Source organism: Vigna umbellata, chromosome 1 (genome assembly GCF_029865625.1).
Source record: "Vigna umbellata cultivar VRB3 chromosome 1, Vumbellata_1.0, whole genome shotgun sequence".
NCBI classification, from domain to species: Eukaryota; Viridiplantae; Streptophyta; class Magnoliopsida; order Fabales; family Fabaceae; genus Vigna; species Vigna umbellata.
Window position 1 is genome coordinate 71,457,512 of NC_142165.1, and position 26,619 is coordinate 71,484,130.

Here is a 26,619-nt window from a genome sequence, read left to right on the forward strand (position 1 = left end):
TTCCCCATCCTAACTAACTTCTCACTATTTCTTTTCCTAACCCCACTTTCTTTCTTCATACATAAACATTCTATATTTTGGGCCTATCTGTTCCTTCTATAAATTTTCCTTGTTGAGTTACAGGCCATGTGCACTTCCCACCTTATGAACCTTATTAGGAGTCCTATCATTACTCCCTTCTGCAACAGCAGCCTTGTCCTCAAGGCTGAAAGAAGGAAATTGACTCAGTAGTAGCACCTCATCTTCCCAAGTTGTCTCCTTCTCTGATATTCCCTTCCACTCCACTAACCATTGTTTGATGTTGTTATCTTCCTCCTCAAGAGTCAACTTTTTTGGTAAAGTTAGTTCTACTGCATGGTTTTTAATAGCCTTTATTAGTTGGGAAAAAACTAAATGTACTTTGGCTGATTCCGACAACTGCACCCTATAAGACACTTCTCCAATTTCTACAACTACTAAAAAAAACCATAATACCAAGCTGCCCACTTCTGATTAATAAGTCGAGCCATGATTAGGTGTCTATGTGGTCGCAATTTGATAAACACCCACTCTCCCACCTCCAACTACATGAATCAATGTTTTTTGTCTATAAATGTCTTCATTTACGGTTGAACTCACAACAAGTAATATTTCAATTGTCGAATGGCTTCCTCTTTATCAACCAAGTTAGCGGCTACAACTTCCACACGCTTTTCTCCTTGTGTAAAGCGCACTAATACAAAACATTGTAAATAAGCTTCTAAACATCGGTCTCAGGATGATAAGAAGAACTCATTTTCAGAGTTGCTTCCTTTAACCGAAATAATTCAATTTCCTTAGCAAGCAATTCAGCAATTTTCCTTGCAGTTTTAGGATGTTTTAGCAAAATAAATTGGCCATATTTAGACAACCAATCCATCACTACAAATATTGCTTGAAACCCTTTCAGTTTTGGTAAAGTTGTAATGAAGTCTAAAGAAATGTCTTCCAAAATTCTATCTGGAATAGGCAAGGGCTGAAGTAATGTTGTTGAAGACATGGCTTCATATTTTTTAAATTTCTAACCTGGTAGTTCTAGATATTTGTCTTGCCAAAGGAAACTTAGAGTCATCTCTTCCCAATCAAAAGTAACCTTCCCAAATCTCCGCAACCAAAAAACTCCCAAAATCATGTCTATGTCTTCCAACTCCAACACATATGGCTCCACCGTAGTAGAGAATTCTCCTAGTTGAACATCCAACTTCTCACATTTCCCCGTAGTAGACACCTTGTGCCCATATCCTAGACGTACCCCAATCAGTTTTCTTTTGTTCACTTTCAACTCCAAAGCAGCCACTACATGAGGAGAGATGAAATTGTTACTAGTCCCATTATCAATCAGCACTCCCAGGGTTACTGCATTGAGACGACCCTTTATGCGCAGAGTGAAGGGCGTTTCGACCATCCCACGACACTTCAACCTCTGCGAACAGCTCCATAGAACCACACTCCAAGGTAGGATCATCTTCCTCTTCTCGCATCCCACTCTCGATAACCTCCCCCGCTTTGTTTACTGTTTTGTCATCAGCTAATGCCACCATTCTTAGTTGCCGCTCCGTACAACGATGCAAGGGGTGGTATTTTTCACCGCATCTAAAACTAAGCCCCTGAGCTTTCCTGTTCATCAATTCAGAGTAAGGAAAATGCTTCGTGCCGCGATTCCGATCGGCAGTCGAAGAACGATCACCAGAAACGCAATTGTTTTGTGTCACCGAACGTGACTCTTGAGGGCTCGAACTTCCTACTGATAAGGGTTTAGTTTGGGTGCCCTGTGTTGGGCCTAATCCAATTCCTAATCTTCCTATATTTGGGCCTTGACCCGACCCTGATCCAAACTTCACTCCCTGACCTGTACCCCAATCTCGATTGCTTTTCCAACCCCGTACTCCTCCTCCACATTGAAATCCCTCTCCTCACAATTCTGCTTCCACAGCTCGAGCCAGGCGCATGGCTTGAAGACGATTCATAGGGTTGAAGGTGCGAACCCTCCGTCGAATCTCCGATTTCAATCCTCCAATAAAATAGCCCAGATATTGCTCCTCAGTAAACGAGATACTTGAGATGAGATGTACTCAAACACTGCCAGGTACTCATCTACGCTATCCATCTGTGACAAATCTTTCAACTCCTCGAAAGGATTATCGCTAGTACGACCACCATAACAACTGATCAACTCCCTTTTTAACTTGGTCCACGACAACCCCACTTCTACTTCTTGTAGAAGATTGAACCAATGAATGGTTGCACCTTCCATACTTAATTTGGCTAATCGGACCTTCACCTCCTTCGTTGATCCTTGCACTTTAAAATATGTCTCTACCCTCGTAATCCATCCCACCGGTCAGTACCATCAAATGATGGCAATTCCACCCTCTTTGTTGTCGTCCTATACTCTTCCCCTGAATCCATATCTAAAAATGGAGATTCTCGACGATCTCCCACTTGCTCGTTGCGTAACTTAGTAAACTCTTCCAACAGTAATTGGCGAAATTCCCCCAACATCTCTCGTACTGACACTTCCATCGCTAACAATCTCTCCTCTCACGCTTCAACTCGGTCGGACATTTTGGATGGCATGGACAACAATGCTAGCTCTTCTTGGGATCCGGCAGGTCGGACCAATGATAGACACCAAACAATAACTGAATATCAAAAGTTGTATCATTTAGAGTATTATGCAGTAAAAATGATGATTGAGCTGAAAGCTCTACAGCCACAAGGAAACCCAAGAGTACTAGACTCCTCCAGAGAATTACTCTCCTCCTAACCAACTGACAACCTCCGACTCCAGTGCCCCTTCCACACTCTCACTTCTCTCTCCTATAACAGAATTTCCCCATCCCTGGATTCTTGACACGTCATTTCCCATCCTAAATAACTTCTCACTATTTATTTTCCTAACCCCACTTTCTTTCTTCATACACAAACATTCTATATTTTGGGCCTATCTGTTCCTTCTATAAATTTTCCTTGTTGAGTAACAGGCCCATGTACACTACCCACCTTATGATCCTTATTAGGAGTCCTATCAGGGGGCATATTGCAGGTTATGGTCAACACAAGAACGGAGTCAAGATGGGATGGGTTGGAGAAGATCGTCCACGAATAAGAAAACGAGAATAATCGACGCTTCCCGCGGTTAGAAGAGATGTTTCAAGGTCTAACAGGGGTGGTTGAAAGCCTGGCATCCTCTCTACTAAGAATCAAGAGGCCCAAGATTCTATTGCCATGGATGGCCGTGAGGATAGTGGGGGTAATGAAGGAGGAAGTTCTACTGGGATTTCTGCCACATGGAGGAAGTTGGACATTCCTGTGTTTGCAGGGGACGAGGCTTATGGGTGGACCAATAGATTAGAACGGTATTTCCGTTTGAAAGGGGTTAGTGAGGAGGAGTGAATGAAGGTTGTTATGGTGGCATTGGAGGGGAAAGCTTTGACTTGGTTTCAATGGTGGGAAACCTGCCATCCGCATCCAACATGGGAAACCTTCAAAGATGCGGTGGTTAGAAGATTTCAGCCAACAATGTTGCAAAACCCATTTGAAGTTTTGCTTGGCTTGCGTCAAACTGGACCTATAGGAGAATATATTGAGCAGTTTGAACAATATGCAGGGTTCATGAAAGGAATGCAACAAGATTACTTGGTGGGCATATTCTTGAATGGGCTGAAGGAAGACATAAAGGCAGAGGTTAAACTTTATGAACCCCATAATCTTGTTGAGTTAATGATTAAGGCTCAAATGGTGGAGGAAAAGGTTAGAGTCACCACCAAGGGCATATTCTTGAATGGGCTGAAGGAAGACATAAAGGCAGAGGTTAAACTTTATGAACCCCATAATCTTGTTGAGTTAATGATTAAGGCTCAAATGGTGGAGGAAAAGGTTAGAGTCACCACCAAGGGGGACTCTCTCATTGTGCAACTTCAAAGTGACACCTATAGACAATTGCCACCTACTTGCAATTACTCACAGGAAGGGAGAAATCTAGTGGGTTTTACCAACTCCAACAAAGGAAGTGGAGAGAGAAGTGGTTGTGTGAGCACCATCAATAGTTATCCTACTGGGACTCATCAAGAAGGGAGACCATTTAGAAAATTGTCCCAAGAAGAATTGCAAGATAAGATTAAAAAGGGCTTATGCTTCAGGTGTGATGAAAAGCCTGGGCCTAATCAAACTTGCAAAAATAAACTGCTCCATATGCTGCTTATTTCACAAGAGGGAATGCAGGAATTAGGGGAATTTGCTACCTGCATTCATAAAGAATTTCCAGAATTTCACCCTGAGGATAAGGTGCACCTTCATGGAGGGAGTACTGATAGGTTTGATACAGTTTACAAAATAAGGAAAAAAGAAGGTAGTTCGTCTAGTTGAAAACATCTCTCACCCATTGAAAACAGCTAGGAAAATGCTACTACCATCAATAAGGAGTTTTCTGCTTTTCACCTTGAGGAGAAGGTGAAACTTCATGGAGGGGTATTGATAGGTTCAAGGGAAATATTTATATTAGGAGAAATAAAAGGGACAAACAGTTATAACTGTCTGTGGGTACGTTTTATTGTCTCAGAATTTTATAAAGTATGTTTAGGCAGTTGTTTTTAGCAGTTTTTCATTGTTTTTTGTACATTTTGAAAAGAATAGGAAAAGTGGAGAGTCTGGTTCTCTCGAATAACCAGAAATTGTATGTGTTGGGTTTCTCCACATTGGAGGAAACTTGGTATGTTGTTGGAATAAAGATCTGCAGTTTCTAAAACATCTCATTATAGTTCTGAAAACCTATCAACGTCTTAAACACATCAATAGCCAATATTCCAATCATTATTAAACTAAGCTACATTTCTTTCATGAAGAAAGGAAAAGACAACGGGAACTCCGTAACTGGCTCATTGGGTAAAATAATCCAACCCACTTATAAACTGATAGATAGGAACATGTATTTATATCTGAAAAGCTAAAGTAACTAAAAGTTAGTTAGGTCTAAGTAACAAACATATAACAAACTAAGCAACTAATATCTAATTGACTAACAGTTAGTTTGCACAGAAAAGAATATTCTAATTGTTCTACGGTTGTACAAGTAAGAAAGGATATAAGGAGTAAAACTGTACACCAATACCCACCCCCACGAAAGTGTTAGCAAAATGAGAAAGCTCATAGGGAGTGAGGAGCAAGCCCTGATTCCATCACTCTGAGCTTGAAACACAAAGCACGAAATCTAGTTGGAGAAAGAGCTTAGGTGAGAATGTTGGAACATTGATCCCTACATGAAGAAGTTGAACAACCATTTTCCAGGCAAAGAAAAGACCTAGCTCATATGCTTCGTTCTGGTATGAGGAATAGAATTATGTGCAAGAGCAACAATGCTATATTATCACAAAGCACAAGAGTGGTGTGAGAAACTTGAAGTTCTGATAATAATGTTTCCAAGCAACTAGCAGTAATATGAGCCAAGCTTCTACATTCTAGTGAAATACTAGATCTAGCAACAACCATTTACTTTTCGGACCACCAAGATAAGAAATCAGGTCCAAAATATTGAAGCATATCTCCTATCATCCGGATCTGATGCCCAATCTACAACACAACATGCATGGAGCAAGTTGAAAATGAAGACCGTAGTTAAGAGCTTCTTTAATATGTCTTAGATTCCCTTTTACAACAACCTAGTGTTGTATAGGTTATTGGGACACAAAGTGGCATACCTTGTTCGGAAAAACTCATTTTAAGACGAGTTATAGTAGCATTTCTATTGTGAATAGCAGCTTATTATTAGGACAAAAATATCTTCAATATCTCCATAGTGATTTGAAAAAGTTATTTCAGGATCTTCCTATTCATTTCAACAAATGTTTATTTCCTTACTTTAAAGAATATGATTATTACAATTAGAGATAAAATGTAATTAGTATGAATGTTATTAATAAACTAATTCTTTATTTGTTTACATAACTCCAGTTGGTACCAGAGCTCCAATCTTAGGAGCCTTGTTTCTGCTGACACATTCACAGTCACTACCAGTGTTGCTCACCATAACTGTTGAAATTAGTGATGGGCCAAAAAGTTATGCCCCACGCCAGTGATCACAATGCCGACAATTGCATCGTGATCAGAGTTGTCACACATCGTTACACACTACCACCAATATTGTTACGTACGTGAGTACGAAACCTAACCAGAACAACCTTTCACACACTCACAACACGAAACAGAACAATGAACGAATGAATTTTTTTTATTGATGGTAATATCTGAATAAACAAAAGTAAACAAAGATAACTGGGAGCATAACCTCCCTAGTCTGGGAGCATAACCTCCCTCACAAGACTGTAGCCGCCTGTCAACAAAACTCAATAATCAAAAGCATGTCCTAGACAATAACATCTAGCTTTATTTATATTAAATATTTTCCTAGAATATAATTCTATTTACTATAATTAACTTATACTGAATATTTCCCTAGGATATAATTCTATTTACTATAATTAACTTATACTGAATATTTCCTTAGAATATAATTCTATTTACTATAATTAACTTATATTGAATATTTCCCTACGATATGGCCTTATTTACTATAATTAACTTATACTGAATATTTCCCTAGGATATGGCCTTATTTACTATAATTATTTCCCACCCATCCTAATTGTTGTCCCAGTTAGGATAGTCACTCTTCAACCGATTGGCTCTAGCTCTTTGCCGCCTTCCGTTCGGCTTGCTTCCCCCAGTATCCTACTGTTCGGCTCCAACTCTTCACCACCTTCCACCGTTCGGCTTGCTTCCCCCTGCCTTCTACCGTTCGACTCTAGCTCTGCACCGCTTTCCATCGTTTGGCTCCCTGCCTCCTACCATTCGGCTCCCCTGCCTCCTACCGTTCGGCTCCCCTGCCTTCTATTCTATCACCCAGTATCCTATCATTACACCCCGCTGCAGAACAACCTTGTCCCCAGGGTTGGAACTGAGGAGCTTGATCTCATGGCTCTTGTTCAATTCAGGTCTGGAGGTTTGAGTGGTGGTAATTCCTCCTCGTCCTCCGCCAATATCACGACTTTCAAACTCCTGCCCGAGCAGTGGTGACTAGGACCGAACGGTTCCACACACCTGATACACCTTCCTTCCTCTCTCCGTTTTAGGGCTTCTGAATAAGGCATATTCCTAGTGTTTCTCCCATTATTATCACTACCCTCCTTCAGTACTGACCCCACACTCTCGGCGACTCCCGATCGGCCTGGGTTATAGTGATTGGCTTTGGACTGCTCGGTGACTCCCGATCGGTTCTCCCTTGCAGCTTCCGCTCTGCTTTGGTTATGCCGACCGGTCTCTATCCTCGCTACTGTACCGCTCGGTTTCCCCCAGGACTGATTCTTGCTCATACCTCCGGCTCCAGTCTTTGCGCCACCATGAATCTCCTCCACGTCCCTTGCCATTCTCATGGCGGTCATCAGCTTCTGTGGATCAAGCAATCGTACACAGTTACGAATCCCCTCCTGTAACCCTGCCATGAAGTACCCCATAAACTATTCCTTGGGCACTCCCTTCGTCTGTCCCACCAAGACTTCAAAATCTTGGATGTACTCTTCCACGGATCCCGATTGCTTGCTAGCTGCCAGCCTTTCGAAGATTGACCCCTAGTTTCTTCCTCCAAACCGTATCACTATCGCCTCCTTCAGACCCGCCCATGAGCGGTCATTGGTCTGCTCCCTCCAAAATCTTAACCAGTATCCGACACTTCCCTCCATGCTGATGTAGGCTAGGTGCACCTTTTCTTCCTCGGACACTTCTTGCAATTCAAAAAATTTATCAGCCCTATTGATCCAATTTAACAGATCACTCCCCTCAAACGTGGGTAACTCTACCCCTTTCCTCCAATTTGGTTGCTCTTGCGCACCACTCTCTTTCTCGCCTTCATCTTCATCCCGTTGGTCCCTTCTTTTCCCGTTGACAGACCCCTGGCTTCCATACAAGTTACCATCTAGTGATCGGTCTCGGCCCCCATCATCCTCATCAGTTCTTGTAAATTTTTTTGCATTGTCGCCTCCAACGTCCCCATGGATAGCTCCACGTCCTCCAGCTTCAGCCCCATGCTCTGTAGTTGCCCTTCGACTGCATTCATTCTCCGTTCGACTGCATGCATTCTTCCCTCCATGACGTCGTTCACTCCTCTCAACCACATCCAGCAGGTCGGACCAATTGTTACGTATCTGAGTCGAAGACATAATTAATCACGATCACAATAGGTAGAAAAGACAATGAACGAATGAATCTCTTTTATTGATGGTAATATCTGAATAAACAAAAAGTAAACAAAGATAACTGAGAGCATAACCTCCCTAGTCTGGGAGGATAACCTCCCTCACAGCTGTCAACAAAACTCAATAATCAAAAGCACGCCATAAACAATAGCATCTAGCTTTATTTATATTAAATATTTTCCTAGAATATAATTCTATTTACTATAATTAACTTATACTGAATATTTCCCTTGGATATAATTCTATTTACTATAATTAACTTATACTGAATATTTTCTTAGGATATATTTCTATTTACTATAATTAACTTATACTGAATATTTCCCTAAGATATGGCCTTATTTACTATAATTATTTCCCGCCCATCCTAACTGTTGTCCTAGTTAGGATAGTCACTCTTCAACCGATCGACTCTAGCTCTTTACTGCCTTCCGCTTGGCTTGCTTCCCCTTGTATCCTACCGTTCAGCTCCAACTCTTCACCACCTTCCACCGTTCGGCTTGCTTCCTCCTGCCTTCTACCGTTCGGCTTCAGCTCTGCACCGCCTTCCACCGTTCGGCTTGCTTCCATTTGCCTCCTACCGTTCAGCTCCCCTGCCTCTTATCGTTCATCTCCCCTGCCTTCTATCCTATCACCTAGTATCCTATCAAATATTGACAAATGTACACCATGCGCCTTGCTCTGGTGAAGCTGTTAAGAAGTTATAGGTATACGAGAGGAGGAATAAAAGAGGAGGGAATTAAAGGCGGGAAAAGAGGTTAGTTAGTTAGTAAAGAGAGAGTATAAATAAAAACAGAATAGGTTGAGGAGGGGATCATGTGATATTCCTTTGGGTTATAGACTGGACATCTTTTCCATTGGAGGAAGGTTGGCTTCCTTGGGGTGCATACTTGTATTTTTCTATACTTTACAGAATCAATAATACATATACATTTTACTTTCATTACTGTTGTTTGAGTGTTGAGGTGAGAAGAGAATGTAGATCAGGTTACTTGAACAAAGTAACCTAACAGAAGCCCACTAGCCTCCAAAGATAAATAGGGTCATCGAAACCTCCTGAGCACATTCTAAGTGGTGTGATGTCTCACTTGGCTGTAGATTCAACTCTTTTGTTCTTTTGTCAAACAGGTTCTCTTTGTTAAGTCTCTGTTTCATGATTTTTTTTTCAATTTCTTGTATGAAAGCCTATAAGGAGGAACTTGAGATATCCTCAGTAAGCATCTACACATTCATTCAAGCAGATTTTATTTGCTTTTTTAGAGAACATGCTTGTTACAAATAGAGGAGTTTCGAATGTAATTAGCATGATTGTAATTAATAAAATATTCCTTTATTCCCTCTCACCATTCAAGTTAAATATTATGTACAACATTTCAAGAAGAAACCATTTACTCACCCTCATGGGATCTTCTACATCAAGCATTCCATCATTGTTGATTAAGAATTCACCATACTCTCCAATGCACCACACTGCAACGCGAACAAGAGTTTCCTGATGAAAGATATTAAACAATGAAATTAAATCAATTGCAGTAAAAGAAAATCAAAAGCATAAACAGAGTTTGTGAAAGCAGAAAAGAGCACCTGTTCAGCTGACCTCTGAAATGCCTTGTATAATGCTCTTACTGTATATCCATGAAGTTCAGAAGCATTACTTATCACAACAATTAAGGCATGCCATACTTCATCTTTCACATAGTTCCCAGCCTACTAGTATAGCATAAAGATCACAATTTGCATTCGATGTGTAACTGAATAAAATGACTTAATAGGAACACTACAAGTATCAAAATAGAAATCACAACACAATACATCAAATTTATGTAGTTGTTCAAATACATGAAATCAGTAGTCCATAATTGTCCTTGTGCAAACATTAAATGTTAAAAAAACCATGTGACAAAATACATAACAAGCTGTCACAGCAATCATTTTCCCATTGATTGCAGCATGCTAATTAGCGATAAGAAAAAAACTGAACCATCCTAAAGAAAAAAAAAATACTAATTAATACCATAATAAACTAGAATAGATGAATTTTTTCCACAAGGAGATGTTAATTCACCGCAAAAGTTTGTTTCTTATATTCATACCTCAGACAGAACCTTGAGCATCTGATCAATGTACCAGATCTTCTCTGAGGAATACCTGAAGAACAAATAAGTACATACTAATAAACCAAATACTTTTACAGATGTGGGGCAAATGACTCTAGTTAAAACTTCTAAACTGAGGAAGGCCAATATATATGATGCCTATGTGAAATCTGGCACATTGCTCTTTTTTAGAAAAAAGAAAGGAAAAGGATAAAACTGCACAAAAACTGCAAGGTCTGATGAGATGCTTAATACAGTTAGTGTTACCCAGAAAAAAAGTTTATGATGTTTCTAATAATAATCAATAATTAACAATGATAAAACCTGCTCCACAAAACAAACCATCTTAAAATAATGATATGTCATGAATGTGGCAAAAAATAATTTCATGACAACAAATAAATATTAAAACACCTAATTATAATACACAGGCAACTCTAGCTTGCTAACCCACAAAAAAGCACACAAAGAATACAAATGATAAAAATAATACAAGTTCACTCAAGAAGGAATACCATTGTGAACCTATATGACTCACTTTGAAACTATTGAACAAATTTTTTCAGTAAGGTCTACCCTGAAATCTGGATCACTGACTTCCAGATAGTCTACTAGCTCCTTTGTTAAGGCCTTCACATTAGTTTCATTCACCAGAATACAAACAAGTTCAAGGGCTCTTCTCCGAATTGAAACATCAGAATCCTAAACCAGAAAGTCAATTCACTACCATATCATATTGCAAAAGAAAGCTAAATTTCACCATTAAATAAGAAATAGGGTGAAAAATATGCTCAATTAATAAATACCTTTATACATTCCAGAATTGTTGCTCGATGCCTCTGCACTGCCTGAACATCCGCAGTGACAACCTTCATCAACATGTTTAATCCCACGTATCTGAAGGGATAAGTTTGAAGATTCTAATTCACTTCAATAATGAATACAACAAGAAAAAGCAAAAAATTACAAAGTTCTTCAAAGAATAATGGAGGGAATAAATATAAAGCCTAGAGAATCAATGAATACCATTAATACCATTAAGTTGGAAAATATGTATAGGTAATAATTAGATATATTCCCCATGATTAGTCATTATTAGGTTTCCTTATACTATACTTTAAATGATTATAATTAATGGATTTACTTTTGTAATTAAACACACAATTCACAACAGCAGAGAAATCCTTTATGGTATCATAGAGCTAGGTTTCCTTTTCCCTTCGCAACACTATTCACACGACCACTGTGAGCCTTTATTCAACCCTTTCAGCCCTCCTTTCTTCAACATGCACACACCACCAAAGTTGGTGTCCTCCTCAGATCAGTTCATGACATTATTTATTGATATTAGAGTTTGGGGAGGAGAGAGAGAGAGAGAAGAAAAGACAAATTTGTATTGATTATTTCTATCTAATGAAAAAACAAGGGTTCTCTTTATATAGAGAAAGAAAAGAAACAAAGTTTTAAAAAATAGTTGATAAAACTCCTATAACAAAAAATATATCAAACTTACTACAACACCAATAATTCCCCCCACAAACCCAAGGTGGGTGAAGATTAACAGGAAGGGCCACCACATTGAGTTTGCCCGTATAAACAGAAAAGGCATAGGAGAGAGGTTTGGAAAGAACCTCAGTGGGCTGAAATATATTGAACACGGACACTTGGAAAGAACATTTTCAAAAACAAAGATAAGATCAATTTCCATATGATTGGATCTGGCATGAAGAACAAATTTAAGAGTTGAAAATAAGACTGATTTATTATTCTCAATCATAAAAAATACATTCAAATACTCTCTATTTGTAATAATCTAATTCTCCTAAAAAGGGAAATAGGGAAACTAGGAAAGTAAAATAAAGGGAAATAGGGAAACTAGGAAAGTAAAATAAAATAAAAGATTATATATCTATTTCCTCTAATTAGGAAGATTCTAAAGATAGTATCTCAAATTACAACATTAAGAGCTCAAGCTCAAGCCACTTTGATTATCACAGTAGAGGGCAGGAGGACCATGTGATATGCCAAGTTCTTTAAGGAGAGTTTGAATCCATAGAATTTCAGTTATTGCTTTAACAAGCCTATGATACTCCACTTCTGTACTAGACCTTGCCCAACAGCTTGTTTCTTAAACCACCAAGAAATGAGATTTGATCCAAGAAAAATGAAAGCACAGATATGGACATGTGATCATCAGGATCAGTAGCCCAAACTGCATCCAAAAAGCTTGTAGGGGAAAACGAGAGGTAGAGGTCATAGGAGTAAGATGAAGAACATGTAAATTAGTCCCATTAAGATATTAAAGAATACATTTTAAAGAAATCTAGTGAGGTTCAAGAGGTTGAGTCATAAACTGAGACACTTTGTTCACACATAACTGATTGTAGGACAAGTTACAGTAGCACAATAAAGAGCACCTACAATAGGAAATTGCAACGAGAAGAAAATCATAACCTTCTTTAGAGAGTTTCCATTTAGACTTGAAAAGGGTTAATCTAAATGAGAGAAGGTTTTATTCAATTGATTAATTTAACACAATACATCAGCCTCTATATATAAAGAAATTTAACCCTAAAGTATTGATTTCTGAAAGAACTCTAGAATCTTCTAAGAACTTCTAACAGTACTCTCAATATTCTACCAGAACAAGTTGTTGCAGCTTGACGAGAGTAGGGCGACCCAACTAAGCATGGGTGAGAGAAGTGGAATCTACAACCGAGGTAGCATGAGAAGAGATTCAAAGATGGTAAAGGCCATGAAAGTCACATCTCGTGTCAATCAATCATTCATCCCAAACTTTGATCCATTAAAAAATAGAATCTTTATCAAAAGAGATGGCACAATCAAAGGAACTAGCGAGTGTCACAAGTCTAACTTGTCAATGGATGGGGGAACGTTGATGTAATTAGTAAAAAAATGGAAGAATTAAACCAAGAACCACTAGAAGAAGCCATTACGCATTGGTGAGAGAAAAATAACTTCGTAGTTGGTGAGAAACCTCAATTGTCTTCGGTTAAGAATGAGACTTTAAGCCTAACTCGACCCCACAAAATCGGCTTGTAAGGGGAGGTATGCACCCACATATATACTCTAAATGTGAGACTAGACATTAATGGATGTCAGATAACAGCCCGACAACGGGTGGAATGATATGCCTAACAAACACAAATCTCACTAGGAGAGGCTTTAACCCATGGTTTTGATACTATTTTAAGAAGTAGACTTTAAGTCTACTTCAATTGGTGAGAAACCTCAATTGGCTTCTGTTAAGAAAGGGACTTTAAACCTAACTCAACCACACAAAATCGGCTCGTAAGGTGAGGTCTGCACCCACATATATACTCTAAATGTGAGACTAGACATTAATGGGTGTCCGATAGTAGCCTAATAGCGGGTGGAATGATAATGATATGCCTAACAAACACAAATCTCACTAGGATAGGCTTTAACACATGACTCTGATAGTGTGTTAAGAAGTAGACTTTATGTCTAACTCAACCCCACAAAAACCAGTTTGTAATGTGAGGTCTGCATTCACATATATACTCTAAATTAACCTTATATCTAGTCAACGTGGGACTTCCAACAACTTCCAATCATAGAAACAAGACCAAATTGCGAAAGAAGACAATAGACTAAGGCCAGCACCACTGATTGTGGCCCCAAAGGATGTCAGACATGACACCATGGGTAGTGGCTAGTGAACTATCTAGAAGGACACACTAACATGAATGAGGGAGCATCAATGCTTTATTGGATTGGTGATCAAATTTCAGAGGAGATCCCATCGATGGTATCATCGGGGCAGCGACAATGGCATAAGCACTAATAAAAGAGGCCAGAATCGGAATGAAACACAATTTGTGGAAAAATTTTACCGCAATGAACAGTGGGTCCACTAGGAAGGCACACGTCTAATTTAGGCTCTACTAGATAATGTGTTGAGATATATGATGAAGAGACAAAAATAATCTCTCTCTATATGTCTATCAGAGGATCATGTATATATATAAGTGTATCAAATACAAAGAAGATACAAGAGGCGGGCACATATATTAGTTACAATTAATAGCCTTAATTAAAATAAAAACATGATGTTGTACAATTATGATTAATTTATTTACAACTTTTACAGAAAAAGCTTACATAGAAACAAACCTGATATTGTTGTCTCGGTGCGACAAGAACTTTCCTAGAATATTGATGGCAAGAACCCGTAAGCCACCACTATCTTGAATGCTCATTATTGTTTGAACGCACTCATATAAGATGGCATTGCCAATGGTTTTATTTGACTCGATCTTAGTAGCCACCTAAAAGAAATATCAAGTTAAACAAATGACCATAAATTAAAAGAAAAAAGACTTGGTTGGTTGTAATAAGCAATGGTGAATGTGATGAGGCGAAGTGTCATAAACAACGTATTTGGCTTGAGTGACAGGAAAGGGGAGATTTGCTCCAATGTCAAAGCACAACCAAAATCCCATTTTTTGCTGTTAGTTCCCTCTTTCACTTCAATCTTATGCATTCCAAGCAAACATGCCTAACTCGTGCTTAGAAGCCATGGCAGAAATGGGAATAGGGATTGAATTCAGGTTTCGGGATTTCAAGTTATATGTTAAAGTAGTGAACACTAGGTAAAGGATTAATTCCTCTTATGTAGAAAATACACATAGGTTAATATATTTATAATGAACAATAATAAAAAAAATATGGGCTAAGCCCAAATATATAATATTGTAACTAACAATATCTAACATTCTGGATCAATTATAAGGGATTTATATGTTTATTGTTTGTATTATTATAGCATAGATTTCATGTTTATTGTTTGTATTATTCTAGCATGTTTAAACCAACAAAAAACAGTATTTTTAGAAAAATTGCACTCTAAATCATTTTGTTTCACAAAAACCACAACAAAAAAACACATAGGTTGCCACATCATAAACCTTTGTAATACAAAAAAACACATAGGGTGCCACATCATCAACCTTTGTAATGGAGTTAATAAATAGGGACAAAAACTACCATGTTAGTTATATGATTTGGTTGCATTAAATTGGGAAATATGATATGATTTGTTTATATTAGATAGGAAGATATTATATGGTTTGATTATACTAAATACGGAAATATTTATGAAAGTAATTCCCATTAATAGTTATTGAGTTTATTTTTGTCCCTTTTTCATTATTGCTAAAAAGTGGACTTTAAGTCTAACTCAACCTCACAAAATCATCTTGTAAGATTTGTTTTGAAGTCACTTATATATTGTGAATTAGCCTTATCTCTAGTTGATGTGAGACTTTCATCATACCCTGCTCATGACGAGGCATATACATCTCGTTAATGGGACTAGACATTAATGTGTGGTCTGATAGCTTGTGGAACAATAGACCCAACAAATAACAAATTTCACTAAGATAGGTTCTAACCCATGACTATGATACCATGTTAAAAAGTGAACTTTAAGTCTAACTCAACCTAACAAAACCAGCTTATAATGTGAGATTTGTGCTCAATTTTATATTGTGAATTGGCTTTATCTCTAGTCTACGTGTGACCTCCGACAATTATTAATAAGTGTAATTGTGTAGACAAGACAAACAACTACAACCAACCCCCCTCCAACCAGATTTCAAAAATTTGGAGGACTAGAGTGCAAAAGAAAAATCGGAGGACTAAAAAATGTCATAGTTTAAGGGATTAATAGCATATTTAAGTCTATTTTCAATTACTTGATTCCTTAAAATATGCTTTTAGAACTTATTACATGGATCTAAACTAACTATATGGCCTACTGTTTTATAGCTTCCCTAAAATGTGCTTTTATATTGTTGAGGGAGAAATCATGGAATTATTATAAATAGCACATCAGTTTCTGTAGCTTTCTATTAATCAAGATTTTCCCTAGCCACATTTAATGTTAAGATTATTGAACTCTTAAATAATTACATCTTAAAATATGATTAAAAAATCAACGCTTTTTGAAAAGCCAAAACCAACTATTAAAGCATAAAACCATTTTAAAGGACAAAATTGGAAGTTCATTTACTTAAAAACCGCTTTTGGCTTATGACCAATCACATAAACTGATCTTAAAAAGTATAATCAGTTTTACAAAACCAAATGAAATTATGAGAAAATATGAGATGGTTTTGATATAAAATGCAATTGACACATATGGTTAAGGTTAGGTCATATGTTGTTAGTAGGATATTAAATGTTCTACTACAAGTTGTTAGATGCTACTAGATATGAGAATTAAGTATAAAACCAAACAATGCTAAAATAAGACTTTGATCCGTAGAAACACTAGGCATTCTGAATTTCTCTTGTTCCTTGTTCAATCTAGTTTTTTCAAACTTCACAAATATCTGGTTATTATCCAAATTATACTTTCCCTCTTTTTTCTCCAGTAAAATTTATGTTTCAATTTAAAAGGTAAAAGAAAAACAAGAAAAACAAAGTTTCCTGCAATCCTTTATTAACACACCTGCATTAGTTTGTCTTGCCACGTAAGGTAAAATAATTTGCTTTTATTCAATTGAATAAAAGTCGAAAAAATATTCAAACGGCATATACAATTTTCAACAAGGTTATTAACAGAACAACATAGAAATGACCTTTTCAATCATTCTGCAGTAGAAAGACAATATAAAACCATAAAATCGACATTGAACACTGACCTGGGCAAGTATGTCATTCATAGAATCACTAGCATCCGGATCACCTTCACCCAATACTCGCAACAGTCTAAGCAATCTGATATGCAGAAAAGGGTCCGTGAAACCAGCAACATCATACTCTGGTGAATAAGGATTATTTGCTAAATCCTTTAGAACTCTGACCAAACCATCCGTGCATTTCTACAACAAATTTTCAAATTGTATTTGAATACAAAATTTGACCTCGGCCAAATAAATTTGCAGAGAAGTGTACAAATAAAACACCCTAAGATGAAACATAATGTAAAGTTGTCCATATGAGTCTAGTTTGCATGGCTTTACATAAATAAATAATTCATAGAATTTGAGCTTAGGGCCTAACTCAACCGCAAAAAACTAACTTGTAAGATCACGATTGTCTAAGCCTTACAAGCACAAACTTAGCCCACATCTACTTTTTTATTGGACTAGGCACATATTTATAGTCGATATGGAATCACAACTACCTAAATATAACTGACATCCTACTGGCACCATTATATAACAATTCACTCAGCTTTTCCTTTTGGTCAGCCCCACTGTATGTAGCCCCCTCTGGTAAGCAATTGGATTAGGTTGCACTTAAGAAAGATTAGACTGATGGCAATTTTTAAGGAATTTTTAAGACTTACATGGAGTAGATTAATTTTTAAGGGCCCATTTACATGCAAACAAATGAATCTTTGAAGGATCCATTTATAGACAAATTTTAAGTAGGGATTTAGCAGTCACTGCACTAATCTTTCCAGGATAAATTTGGGTATTCACTTTATTACAGACTAACTACAACGATTAAAAGTGAAAACAAAACATTTTCTCAAACTAAACAGACCTTAAAATTTTTGTAACAACTACCAATAAGTAAAATAAAAAATATATTGTGTTTAACTATCTGGGACCAACAAGATTGCAAATTAGTGTATCCATATAGATACTGCAGTACAGAATGATTTTGTTGTGATAAGTTATAGTGGATAAAATTACTACATTAGTAGGTGGATGAAAACACACTAGCTAAAGAGAAATAATTATAAGAAAGATTGAAAAGCACCTTTCTAACATGTTCAAGAGCTTCTGAACTAATTTTGCACAAATCTGTACAAAGCTGAACCCCAGTGATCAAAACTCCATGATGTTTCTCCCTTAGTAAGCCAGTAGCAGGACCAACAAAATTTTCGGCCAAGTCTGGAACTTTCTTTATGATTCTTGCAGAGCACAATGCTGCCTATATAACAATGAGTATACAGCTTATCAAACTGAACAATAAAAAGTTAAATGGAAAAGGTGTTGCCTATAACTCAAGAACTCCACATTAAATTACAACATAGGTAGCATTATTAAGTAAATGGGAGGCAGATTTCTACTTAGAATAACAATAGTAGTAGTAGTAGAAACATCCAAAAACACATTGAACAAAGTTTGCACTTGAATGGGGAAAACATTGATGTCCAAAACCAACTAAGATGCCATGATCTCATAACTCTGAAACTACCTTTGGTTTTATAAGATAAGACATAAATATATACCAACAACCAAGCTCTCAAAAGTTGTGGTCAGCTACATGAATTAATTGATGCTATTGTGCTCTACAAGAAAACTAAAATTTTGTGAAATCACTGAACAGGAATTTAGCAATGGTTTCTCTTAAAGTTTCTCAATGACTTCCACTGCCGCTTTAAATTGGACTATCTCCCACTTCTCTCATTAGAGCCTTTGTTGACTTTCTTCCCCAGGTATCACCAAACTTAGGTTATTTTATGTTCTCCTGTCCTCAGTAGATGGGTTGTGATACATTGAAAATTATCTTTGTAATGTCAGAAAGGTGTAGGACAGGGCACCATATATATATATATGGTAAGTGTTATCATTTAATACAACACTTTGAAAGAATATATTATACTCCATAGTCCTTAGTTAGTCATTCCAACATAAAACATCATAGTTGATGTACATTAAAAACTAGTCCCTAAAAATAAAATATATTTGAAATTTGTACTTATCAAACAAAATATTCCTTGGGTGCATTGCAATTTTTCCATTATTTAGGGATCCTCAAGCAGATTTACCCTTTGAAGCCCCAAATTTATAATTATTTTGTGCAAGGAAGGAGACAAGAACAAAAAACCATTCAAAGTAGATTCAAGGAAGGGAAAAAGGATTATACTCCAATCTGTGAGTCGTCATAAAATGACTAATGAAATTGTTAAATATATTATCTTTATCTTTTATCTTTAGTTAGTTTGTTATCATTTCTTATTTGTATTTGTATTTTGGACTTAACCCATATTTCTTCTATTATAAATAAAGGACCCTATGTGCATATTCAACATAAGGGAGATTAATCTCATACATAGTTTTCACTATATTCAACAGAAATGACAAAATAGTTCTAATGTTATATACACACATACATATATATAAACAATTCTTTAGTCCTTTTCTTGAATATAATTTAATATATTTATTTATGTTATGACATTGAAATAATAATTTAATATGTTCATTTATGTTTTATAGCATTGAAAATAAACTTTAATTTGTTGCTAAACTTTTTTAATTTTTGATAACTTATCATTATATACTCTACAATGTTAAGATCCTTTTTAAGGCCTATGGGAGGGATTACCCATGGTAGAGATTGAGGGAGTAATTACGAGGCAGGAATGAAGTTGTATCAGACGTTCATATATGTACCATCTATACAAACTAAAAAGAAATTTTTATTTGTTATGGCAATTGTATTTTTTTTTTTGACATATCCCTTAAATATGTGTCAATGTATGTCTTCTAGTTCTTTTCCTTTTGGGAATGATTGGGTACACTCAAGCGGTCCCTTCATCCTCTCTAAAGCCCATCCAGGAAATTTATGTGTGACACATAAAATTAAAAATCACACAAACATGGAGCCAAGTAATTTCAGTACGGTACAAGAACCACTAGTATGTATATCTAATCCCAAAAGTTAAAAAGAACAATATATTTCTTTTATATTACAATAATGAGGTCACGGGACCTATAAAAACATGAGCCAGTTGTTTATTTTAAGAAATATAGAGAGCTAATTCTAAATCCATGTAGTTATGGGATTGTTTTTAAATTCATAATCCTCAGCAAGATACACTTGTAATACAGATTAAAAGTCTAGCGAGGAAAAAATAAAAAACATTCTAAAATACATAATGAGTAGCATAGTTTTGACAATCCCCGCAAGTTGGTGAGTAAGTGTTCTTCATTCCCAGCTTGGATATAATATTTTCAAAGTTCATTCAGTTTAGTCCTTTGGTGAATATGTCTACAAGTTGATTTTGAGTGGACACATAGGGTGCCAATCAAGCCATTGTTTAGCTTTCCTTGATAAAATGTCTATCCACCTCAATACATTTAGTTCTATCATGTTGCACTCATTTATAAGTCATACTAATATCACAATATAACCTAAGTTCATCCCACTTCATCTTCAAGTTTTCCAATATAACCTTCAACCATATTCCTTGGGCCATTGCTCAAAATTCCACTTCAGTACTTGATTTGGTTACTAAATTATGTATTTTTGTTAGGTTCCTGGGTTGGAAAACTAACTATCAACGCTCACAGTAATCAAAAGAACAAAGAAAGAATGGATTTTGGTATTGATATTGAGAACAAAGTACACTGATAGCGCTAATGGAGGCCTAATCCCCCTCTTAACCCTAACGAAGGCCTAATCCCCCTCTTCTGGCCAATGTCCAGATTTACAAAATAATATTCAAAAAACTCCCCTCTAACCTGAAATAGAACTCTATTTATACAAAACCCCCATCCCGCCTTTTCTAACTGCTCTCACCTCCATCCTGCCTTTCCTAACTTCTCTCTCATTTCCCCTTCCTTCTCTCCTCTTACCTTAGATCCTATCATTACACCCTGCTGCAAAACAACCTTGTCCTCAAGGTTGGAACAATGAAGTTTGAGCCCATTGTGATATGGTCTTATCACAGGAAGGGAACCCGCTGGCTACTACATACAACTTCCGGTCTGGAGGCTTGGTGGTGGTAGTATTGAGAGATAAAAATTATGGGTCCATTTTCGTCTCTGCAATACTTCCTTGAAGACGAGGAGCTTCTTATCTTTCCCTGTAAAATAACTTCTTCTACCATTCGGCTCTCTTCTCGCTATCTTTATACCGTTTGGCTCTCTTCTCCCTTTCGTTATGTCGTTCGGCTCTCTTCTCCCTATCTTTATGTCGTTCGGCTCCTCCCCCTGCATTCAACTGTTCGGCTCGCGTTAACAACCCTGAACAGAGTTGCTGCAAGATCTTCCCAGTCTAGATTTACATCTCCTCTTCGTTCTGCTACCGTTCGTCCTTTAATTGCCAATACTGTTCGGTCCCCTATCAGACCGTGCATCTTCCGGACTGACCCCACACTCTTGGCGGCTCCAGATCGGCCTAGGTGATTGGCCTCGGACCACTTGGCAACTCCCGATCGGCCTTGGTTGTTGCGCATGGACACGGACTGCTCGGCAAAAATCGATCGGCCTGGGTTATAGTGACTATCCTCGAATCGTGTCACCTCACCGCTCGTTCGTCTCCCAGACCACTGGTCTTCTATGGCTTTGGACTGCTCGGCCACTCCCCATCGGCATGGGCTATAGCACTTGCCCTCGGACCTTTCGGCAACTCTCGATCTGCCTGGTTTATAGCGATTGGCCTCAGACCGTGTTCGTCCTTCAAAAAACTAGTCTTTTATGGCCTCGGACTGCTCGGCCACTCCTGATCGGCATGGGCTATAGCACTTGTCCTCGGATCGTTCGACGACTCTCTAGAACTCCTCAGCATCCCTTGCGATCCGCATCGCCACCATGCATTCCTGCAGGTCATGCTGTCAGACTTGATTCCGGATATCCTCTTTCAATCCCGCAAGAAAATATCCTAACAGCTGCTCGTCCGGCACTCTCTTTGTTCGACCCGCCAATATCTTGAAGTATTGTACATACTCGTCCACCGTCCCCGTCTGTCTCAATGCCGTCAACCGCTCAACAATGGTTCAAAACCTTATCACCAGGGCTTCCTTCAAACCATCCCATGAACGATTCTTGCCTTCCAAGCTCTGAACCAGTAACCAGCGCTCCCCTCCATGCTCACATACGCCAATCGTACCTTCTCTTCCGCTACTCCTTGTAATTCGAAGAATCGCTCCGCCCAATTGATCCAGTTCAATGGATCTAATCCTTCAAACACGGGCAACTCCACCCTCTTCCTCCAATTGAACCACTCACCTTCTCCGCCCCCAATTTCGTCCTTGCGTCTCGTACTCCTATTGGCGGTCACAGGCGCCTGACTGCCGTCGGACTGTTCCCCTTGAGTGCGATGTCGTCCCCCCAATAATCACATCACTTCTTGAAGATCTTCGCGGATGGCCGCTGAATCTTGTCTCAATGTCGCGGTTTCAACCTTCAATCCGTCTATTGCAACCTCCACCGCGTCTAGCCGGCTCTCCACCACGTTCAGGCGTCCCTCATTTCTCCCCTCCATCTCACCGTTCTCTCTCAAAAGTATCCGGCAGGTTGGACCAATTGTTTAGGTTCCTGGGTTGGAAACCTAACTATCAACGTTTACAGTAATAAAAAGAACAAAGAAAGAATGGATTTCTGTATTGATATTGACAACAAAGTACACTGATAGCGCTAATGGGGGCCTAATCCCCCTCTTAACCCTAACGGAGGCCTAATCCCCCTCTTTTGGCCAATGTCCAGATTTACAAAATAATATTCAAAAAAATCCCCTCTAACCTGAAATAGAACTCTATTTATACAAGACCCCCATCCCGCCTTTTCTAACTACTCTCACCTCCATCCCGCCTTTCCTAACTTCTCTCAAATTTCCGCTTCCTTCTATCCTTTTACCTTAGATCCTATCAATTTTGCTCCTCCAAGTCACTAGGTTTCCACCAAGGAAGGTACAATATTTAGTAATTGATCTCCTATCCACAACTGACCTCGCATAATTTGCATCCATTACTCTTGTTTTGTTTAAATAAAATCCCTCTTCGAAGAGTTCCTTTTAAATACTGTTAGATGTTAAGATGTGTGTTTCTGTTATTTGGGCTTAGTCTATTCTGTATTAAGGGCATTGGCCCATATCTTACAATATAAATAAACTACCCTATGTGTATGCTAAACACACAAGGGATATTTTCTCCCAATCTTCTCTATTTCTCATATGGTATCTAGAGCACAGGAATAGTTCCAGTCAACTCCACAGTCTTCGGCACCCATCACTGCCGTTGTCGTCGTAGTCGCCACCACCGTCGCCGCCGCCGCCACCGCCACCGCCGCCGGAGTTACAGAATTGACCGGCGACCACACCATCGGAATCATCTCGGCCGGGCGACCACCGTGGTACGGAGATCGCGGCGAACGGACCACCCACTCGCCTCCACGCGCCGCCGCAAGAGTCGCCGCTATCGTCGCGTTGCCGGAGCTTTCCGCCGCCGATCAGCACCGCCGTGATCGCCTCCTCGCCCTCTTTCTGGATCTGTGGTCGTTGCGTCAATCGGAGCACTTTGAATTTTTAAGGTTTCTCCCTCTCTATGGCGTCTTCCTCGTCTACAAACACCTCTATTGGTGGCTCATCTTCTGATCCCTCAATATATACCAATTATGTGAATGTACACTTGTCCATTGACAAGTTAGATGGCACAAATTATGCAACATGGGCGTCCGACATCAAACTTTGGTTGAAGAGTCAGGGGTACTTAGATCATCTTACTCAAAATGTGACTACTGCTCCCATAGATGACACTTCCCGCTGGATGAAAATTGATGCTCAGTTATGCATTGTTATAAAGTCCACCATTCACTCCTCACTGAAACAAATGTTTCGATCCTATGAAACATGTTCAGAAGTATGGGCACAAGCAAAGTTGTTATACACAAATGACACTCAGCGTCTTTATGGTGTTTGTCAGGACCTATTAACTGTTATTGGTCCGCGCAATCCTGGTCCCACGGCAGAATATTTGGGTAAAATTCATGCTCTTCTTCATGACTTTAATGATATATTACCTCCTGCTTCCACTCCTGCTGAAGAATTGGAACAACGATCAAAGTTCTTCATGTTGTTGGCATTATACGGACTCTCTGATGATGTTTCTCATGTCTGTGATCAGATTTTGGGTTCTCCTGTCATACCCAACTTTACTTCTACTTGTTCTGCTCTTTTGCGTATACCGAGCAAACCCGTCACTGAGACATCCCCTCATACTGATGATTCCTCTGTTATGGCTGCTCAACGTGATGATCGAAGTCGGTCTCGCAAGCCAAGTAAAGGACGTCCAAAATGTGACCATTGTGGCAAGTTAGGCCACAAGATTGATAGATGTTATGCTCTCCATGGACGTCCTCCTCGACCTGTAGCAATGGCAAATTCTGATCCACCTCCCCGATCACCGTCTGCAGACCATCCTACTTCATCTAATACCGTAGACAAACCTGCAATCTTTAACGAATTTCTCAGATGGTATGAGGATCATCAGCACTCTGGTTCCACTACATCTGCATCTGTTGCACGTACAGGTACACCTTTTGTTGGTCTAACTCAATCCCTCGGACCTTGGGTCCTTAACTCAGGCGCCACCGATCATATCACTGGTAACAAGTCCTTGTTTTCGTCCTTGTCATGTCCGGCTAATTTACCCTCGGTAACAATGGCTGATGGGTCTAAAGTCTCATCTCATGGTATTGGTACTGTTAATATTTTTCCATCCATATCCATTGATCATGTACTCTATGTCCCTGGGTCTCCCTTCAACTTATTGTCCATTAGTCGTTTAACTCGTACTCTTAATTGTGTTATCTCATTTACTAAAGATTCTGTTTGGTTGCAGGACCGGAGTTCGAAACACATGATTGGCACAGGATGTGAGTCTCATGGCCTTTATCATCTCCGCCCTTCTCCACATGTTGGCGTAGTCATGGAGTCACCATCCCTTCTTCATGCTCAGTTCGGTCATCCTAGTCTTGCCAAACTACAACAACTTGTCCCGAGGTTGTCCACATTATCAAGTTTGTCGTGTGAGTCTTGTCAGTTAGGGAAGCATACTCGTAGTTCCTTTCCTCGTAGTGTCTCACAACGGGCGTCGTCCCCCTTTTCATTGGTTCATTCTGACATTTGGGGACCAAGTCGTGTTAAGTCCATTTTAGGTTTTCAGTATTTTGTTACCTTTATTGATGACTATTCCAGATGCACTTGGTTGTTTTTAATGAAGAATCGTTCTGAGTTGTTTTCTATTTTCCAATCTTTTTTCAATGAAATAAAAACACAGTTTGGGGTTTCTATTCGAAATTTACGTGGTGATAATGGCCGTGAATACCTTTCTCAATCGTTTAAACAGTTTATGGCTTCTCATGGAATTCTTCACCAAACCTCATGTGCTTATACCCCTCAACAAAATGGGGTGGCTGAGCGCAAGAATAGACACCTTATTGAAACAACTCGTACACTTCTGATTCATGGTCAAGTACCCTCACGTTTTTGGGGGATGGAGTTCTCACAGCATGTTATCTTATCAACCGCATGCCATCTTCCGTCCTAGATAACAAAATCCCTCATTCTATCTTATTTGCTCAAGACCCTCTGCATCCATTACCTCTTCGAGTTTTTTGGGTCTACATGTTATGTGATAATCAAGCTGCTCTCCATATTAGCTCTAACCCTGTCTTCCATGAGAGAACCAAACACATTGAAGTTGATTGTCATTTCATTCGAGAAAAAATCATATCCGGAGATATCAAGACTGAGTTTGTTAACTCAAGCAACCAGTTGGCAGACATATTCACTAAGTCCTTACGAGGACCTAGAATTGATTATCTTTGTAACAAGCTTGGAACATATGATTTATATGCTCCAGCTTGAGGGGGAGTGTTAGATGTTAAGATGTGTGTTTCTGTTATTTGGGCTTAGTCTATTATGTATTAAGGGCATTGGCCCATATCTTACAATATAAATAAACTACCCTATGTGTATGCTAAACACACAAGGGATATTTTCTCCCAATCTTCTCTATTTCTCATAAATACTAAACAATTTTAAGAGCAGCTTGTAAATGAGCCTCCTCTGGTTGGTGCATAAATTGGCTTACTAGACTCACATCAAAACCAATGTCTAGCCTAGAGTAAGATAAGTAAATAAGTTTGCCAACAGGTCTTTCATACATTTCACTGTCCACTGCAATATCCTCCTATGCACTACTCAACTTCATTTTTGGATCAATTGAAGTACTAGTTAGTTTGTAGGTTGTCTTCCTTGTTTCTTTAAGCAAATCAACAACATACTTTTGATGACATATGAAGTTTCCTTTTTTGGAATGAATCACTTCAAATGCCAAAAAATATTTAAGTCTTCCGAATTTCTTAATCTCAAATTTTGTGGCAAGACATTTGTTGCTCCCTTTTGTCACCCTTAATTATTGTAATATCATCAACATACACTAACAATATTTGTTACTCCCCCTAAACTGAATGTTTGATGAATAGACTATGATTCCCTTGACTTTGTTTATAACTCAAATTTAT

At 38.5% G+C, this 26,619-nt stretch overlaps 2 protein-coding genes and 1 pseudogene across 8 annotated transcripts in view; 1 reads left to right on the forward strand and 2 right to left on the reverse strand.

Annotated features, from left to right (window-relative positions):
• Positions 1-26,619, reverse strand: part of LOC124845083 (AP-1 complex subunit gamma-2-like) — a 52,695-nt gene that overhangs the window by 17,583 nt on the left and 8,493 nt on the right. For all 7 annotated transcript variants that reach the window (XR_015783529.1, XR_015783528.1, XR_015783530.1 and 4 more), the window contains exons 4-11: positions 18,122-18,295; positions 17,053-17,232; positions 14,519-14,673; positions 11,167-11,257; positions 10,899-11,062; positions 10,358-10,412; positions 9,849-9,971; positions 9,661-9,756 (exon numbers count right to left, since the gene is read on the reverse strand). Coding sequence is in view for 4 of the 7 variants with exons in the window: in XM_088104154.1 (XP_087960280.1) it covers positions 9,661-9,756; positions 9,849-9,971; positions 10,358-10,412; positions 10,899-11,062; positions 11,167-11,257; positions 14,519-14,673; positions 17,053-17,232; positions 18,122-18,295 (1,038 nt within the window). In the remaining 3 variants the exon portion in view is untranslated. The remainder of the gene's footprint in view (positions 1-9,660; positions 9,757-9,848; positions 9,972-10,357; positions 10,413-10,898; positions 11,063-11,166; positions 11,258-14,518; positions 14,674-17,052; positions 17,233-18,121; positions 18,296-26,619) is intronic.
• Positions 21,285-22,579, reverse strand: LOC148206214 (uncharacterized; annotated as a pseudogene).
• On the forward strand, positions 24,127-25,213 carry LOC148206215 (uncharacterized). Its single transcript, XM_088113055.1, has 2 exons — positions 24,127-24,621; positions 24,933-25,213. Exons 1-2 carry the CDS (start codon positions 24,162-24,164, stop codon positions 24,968-24,970), a joined length of 498 nt encoding a protein of 165 aa, XP_087969181.1. The 5' UTR covers positions 24,127-24,161; the 3' UTR covers positions 24,971-25,213.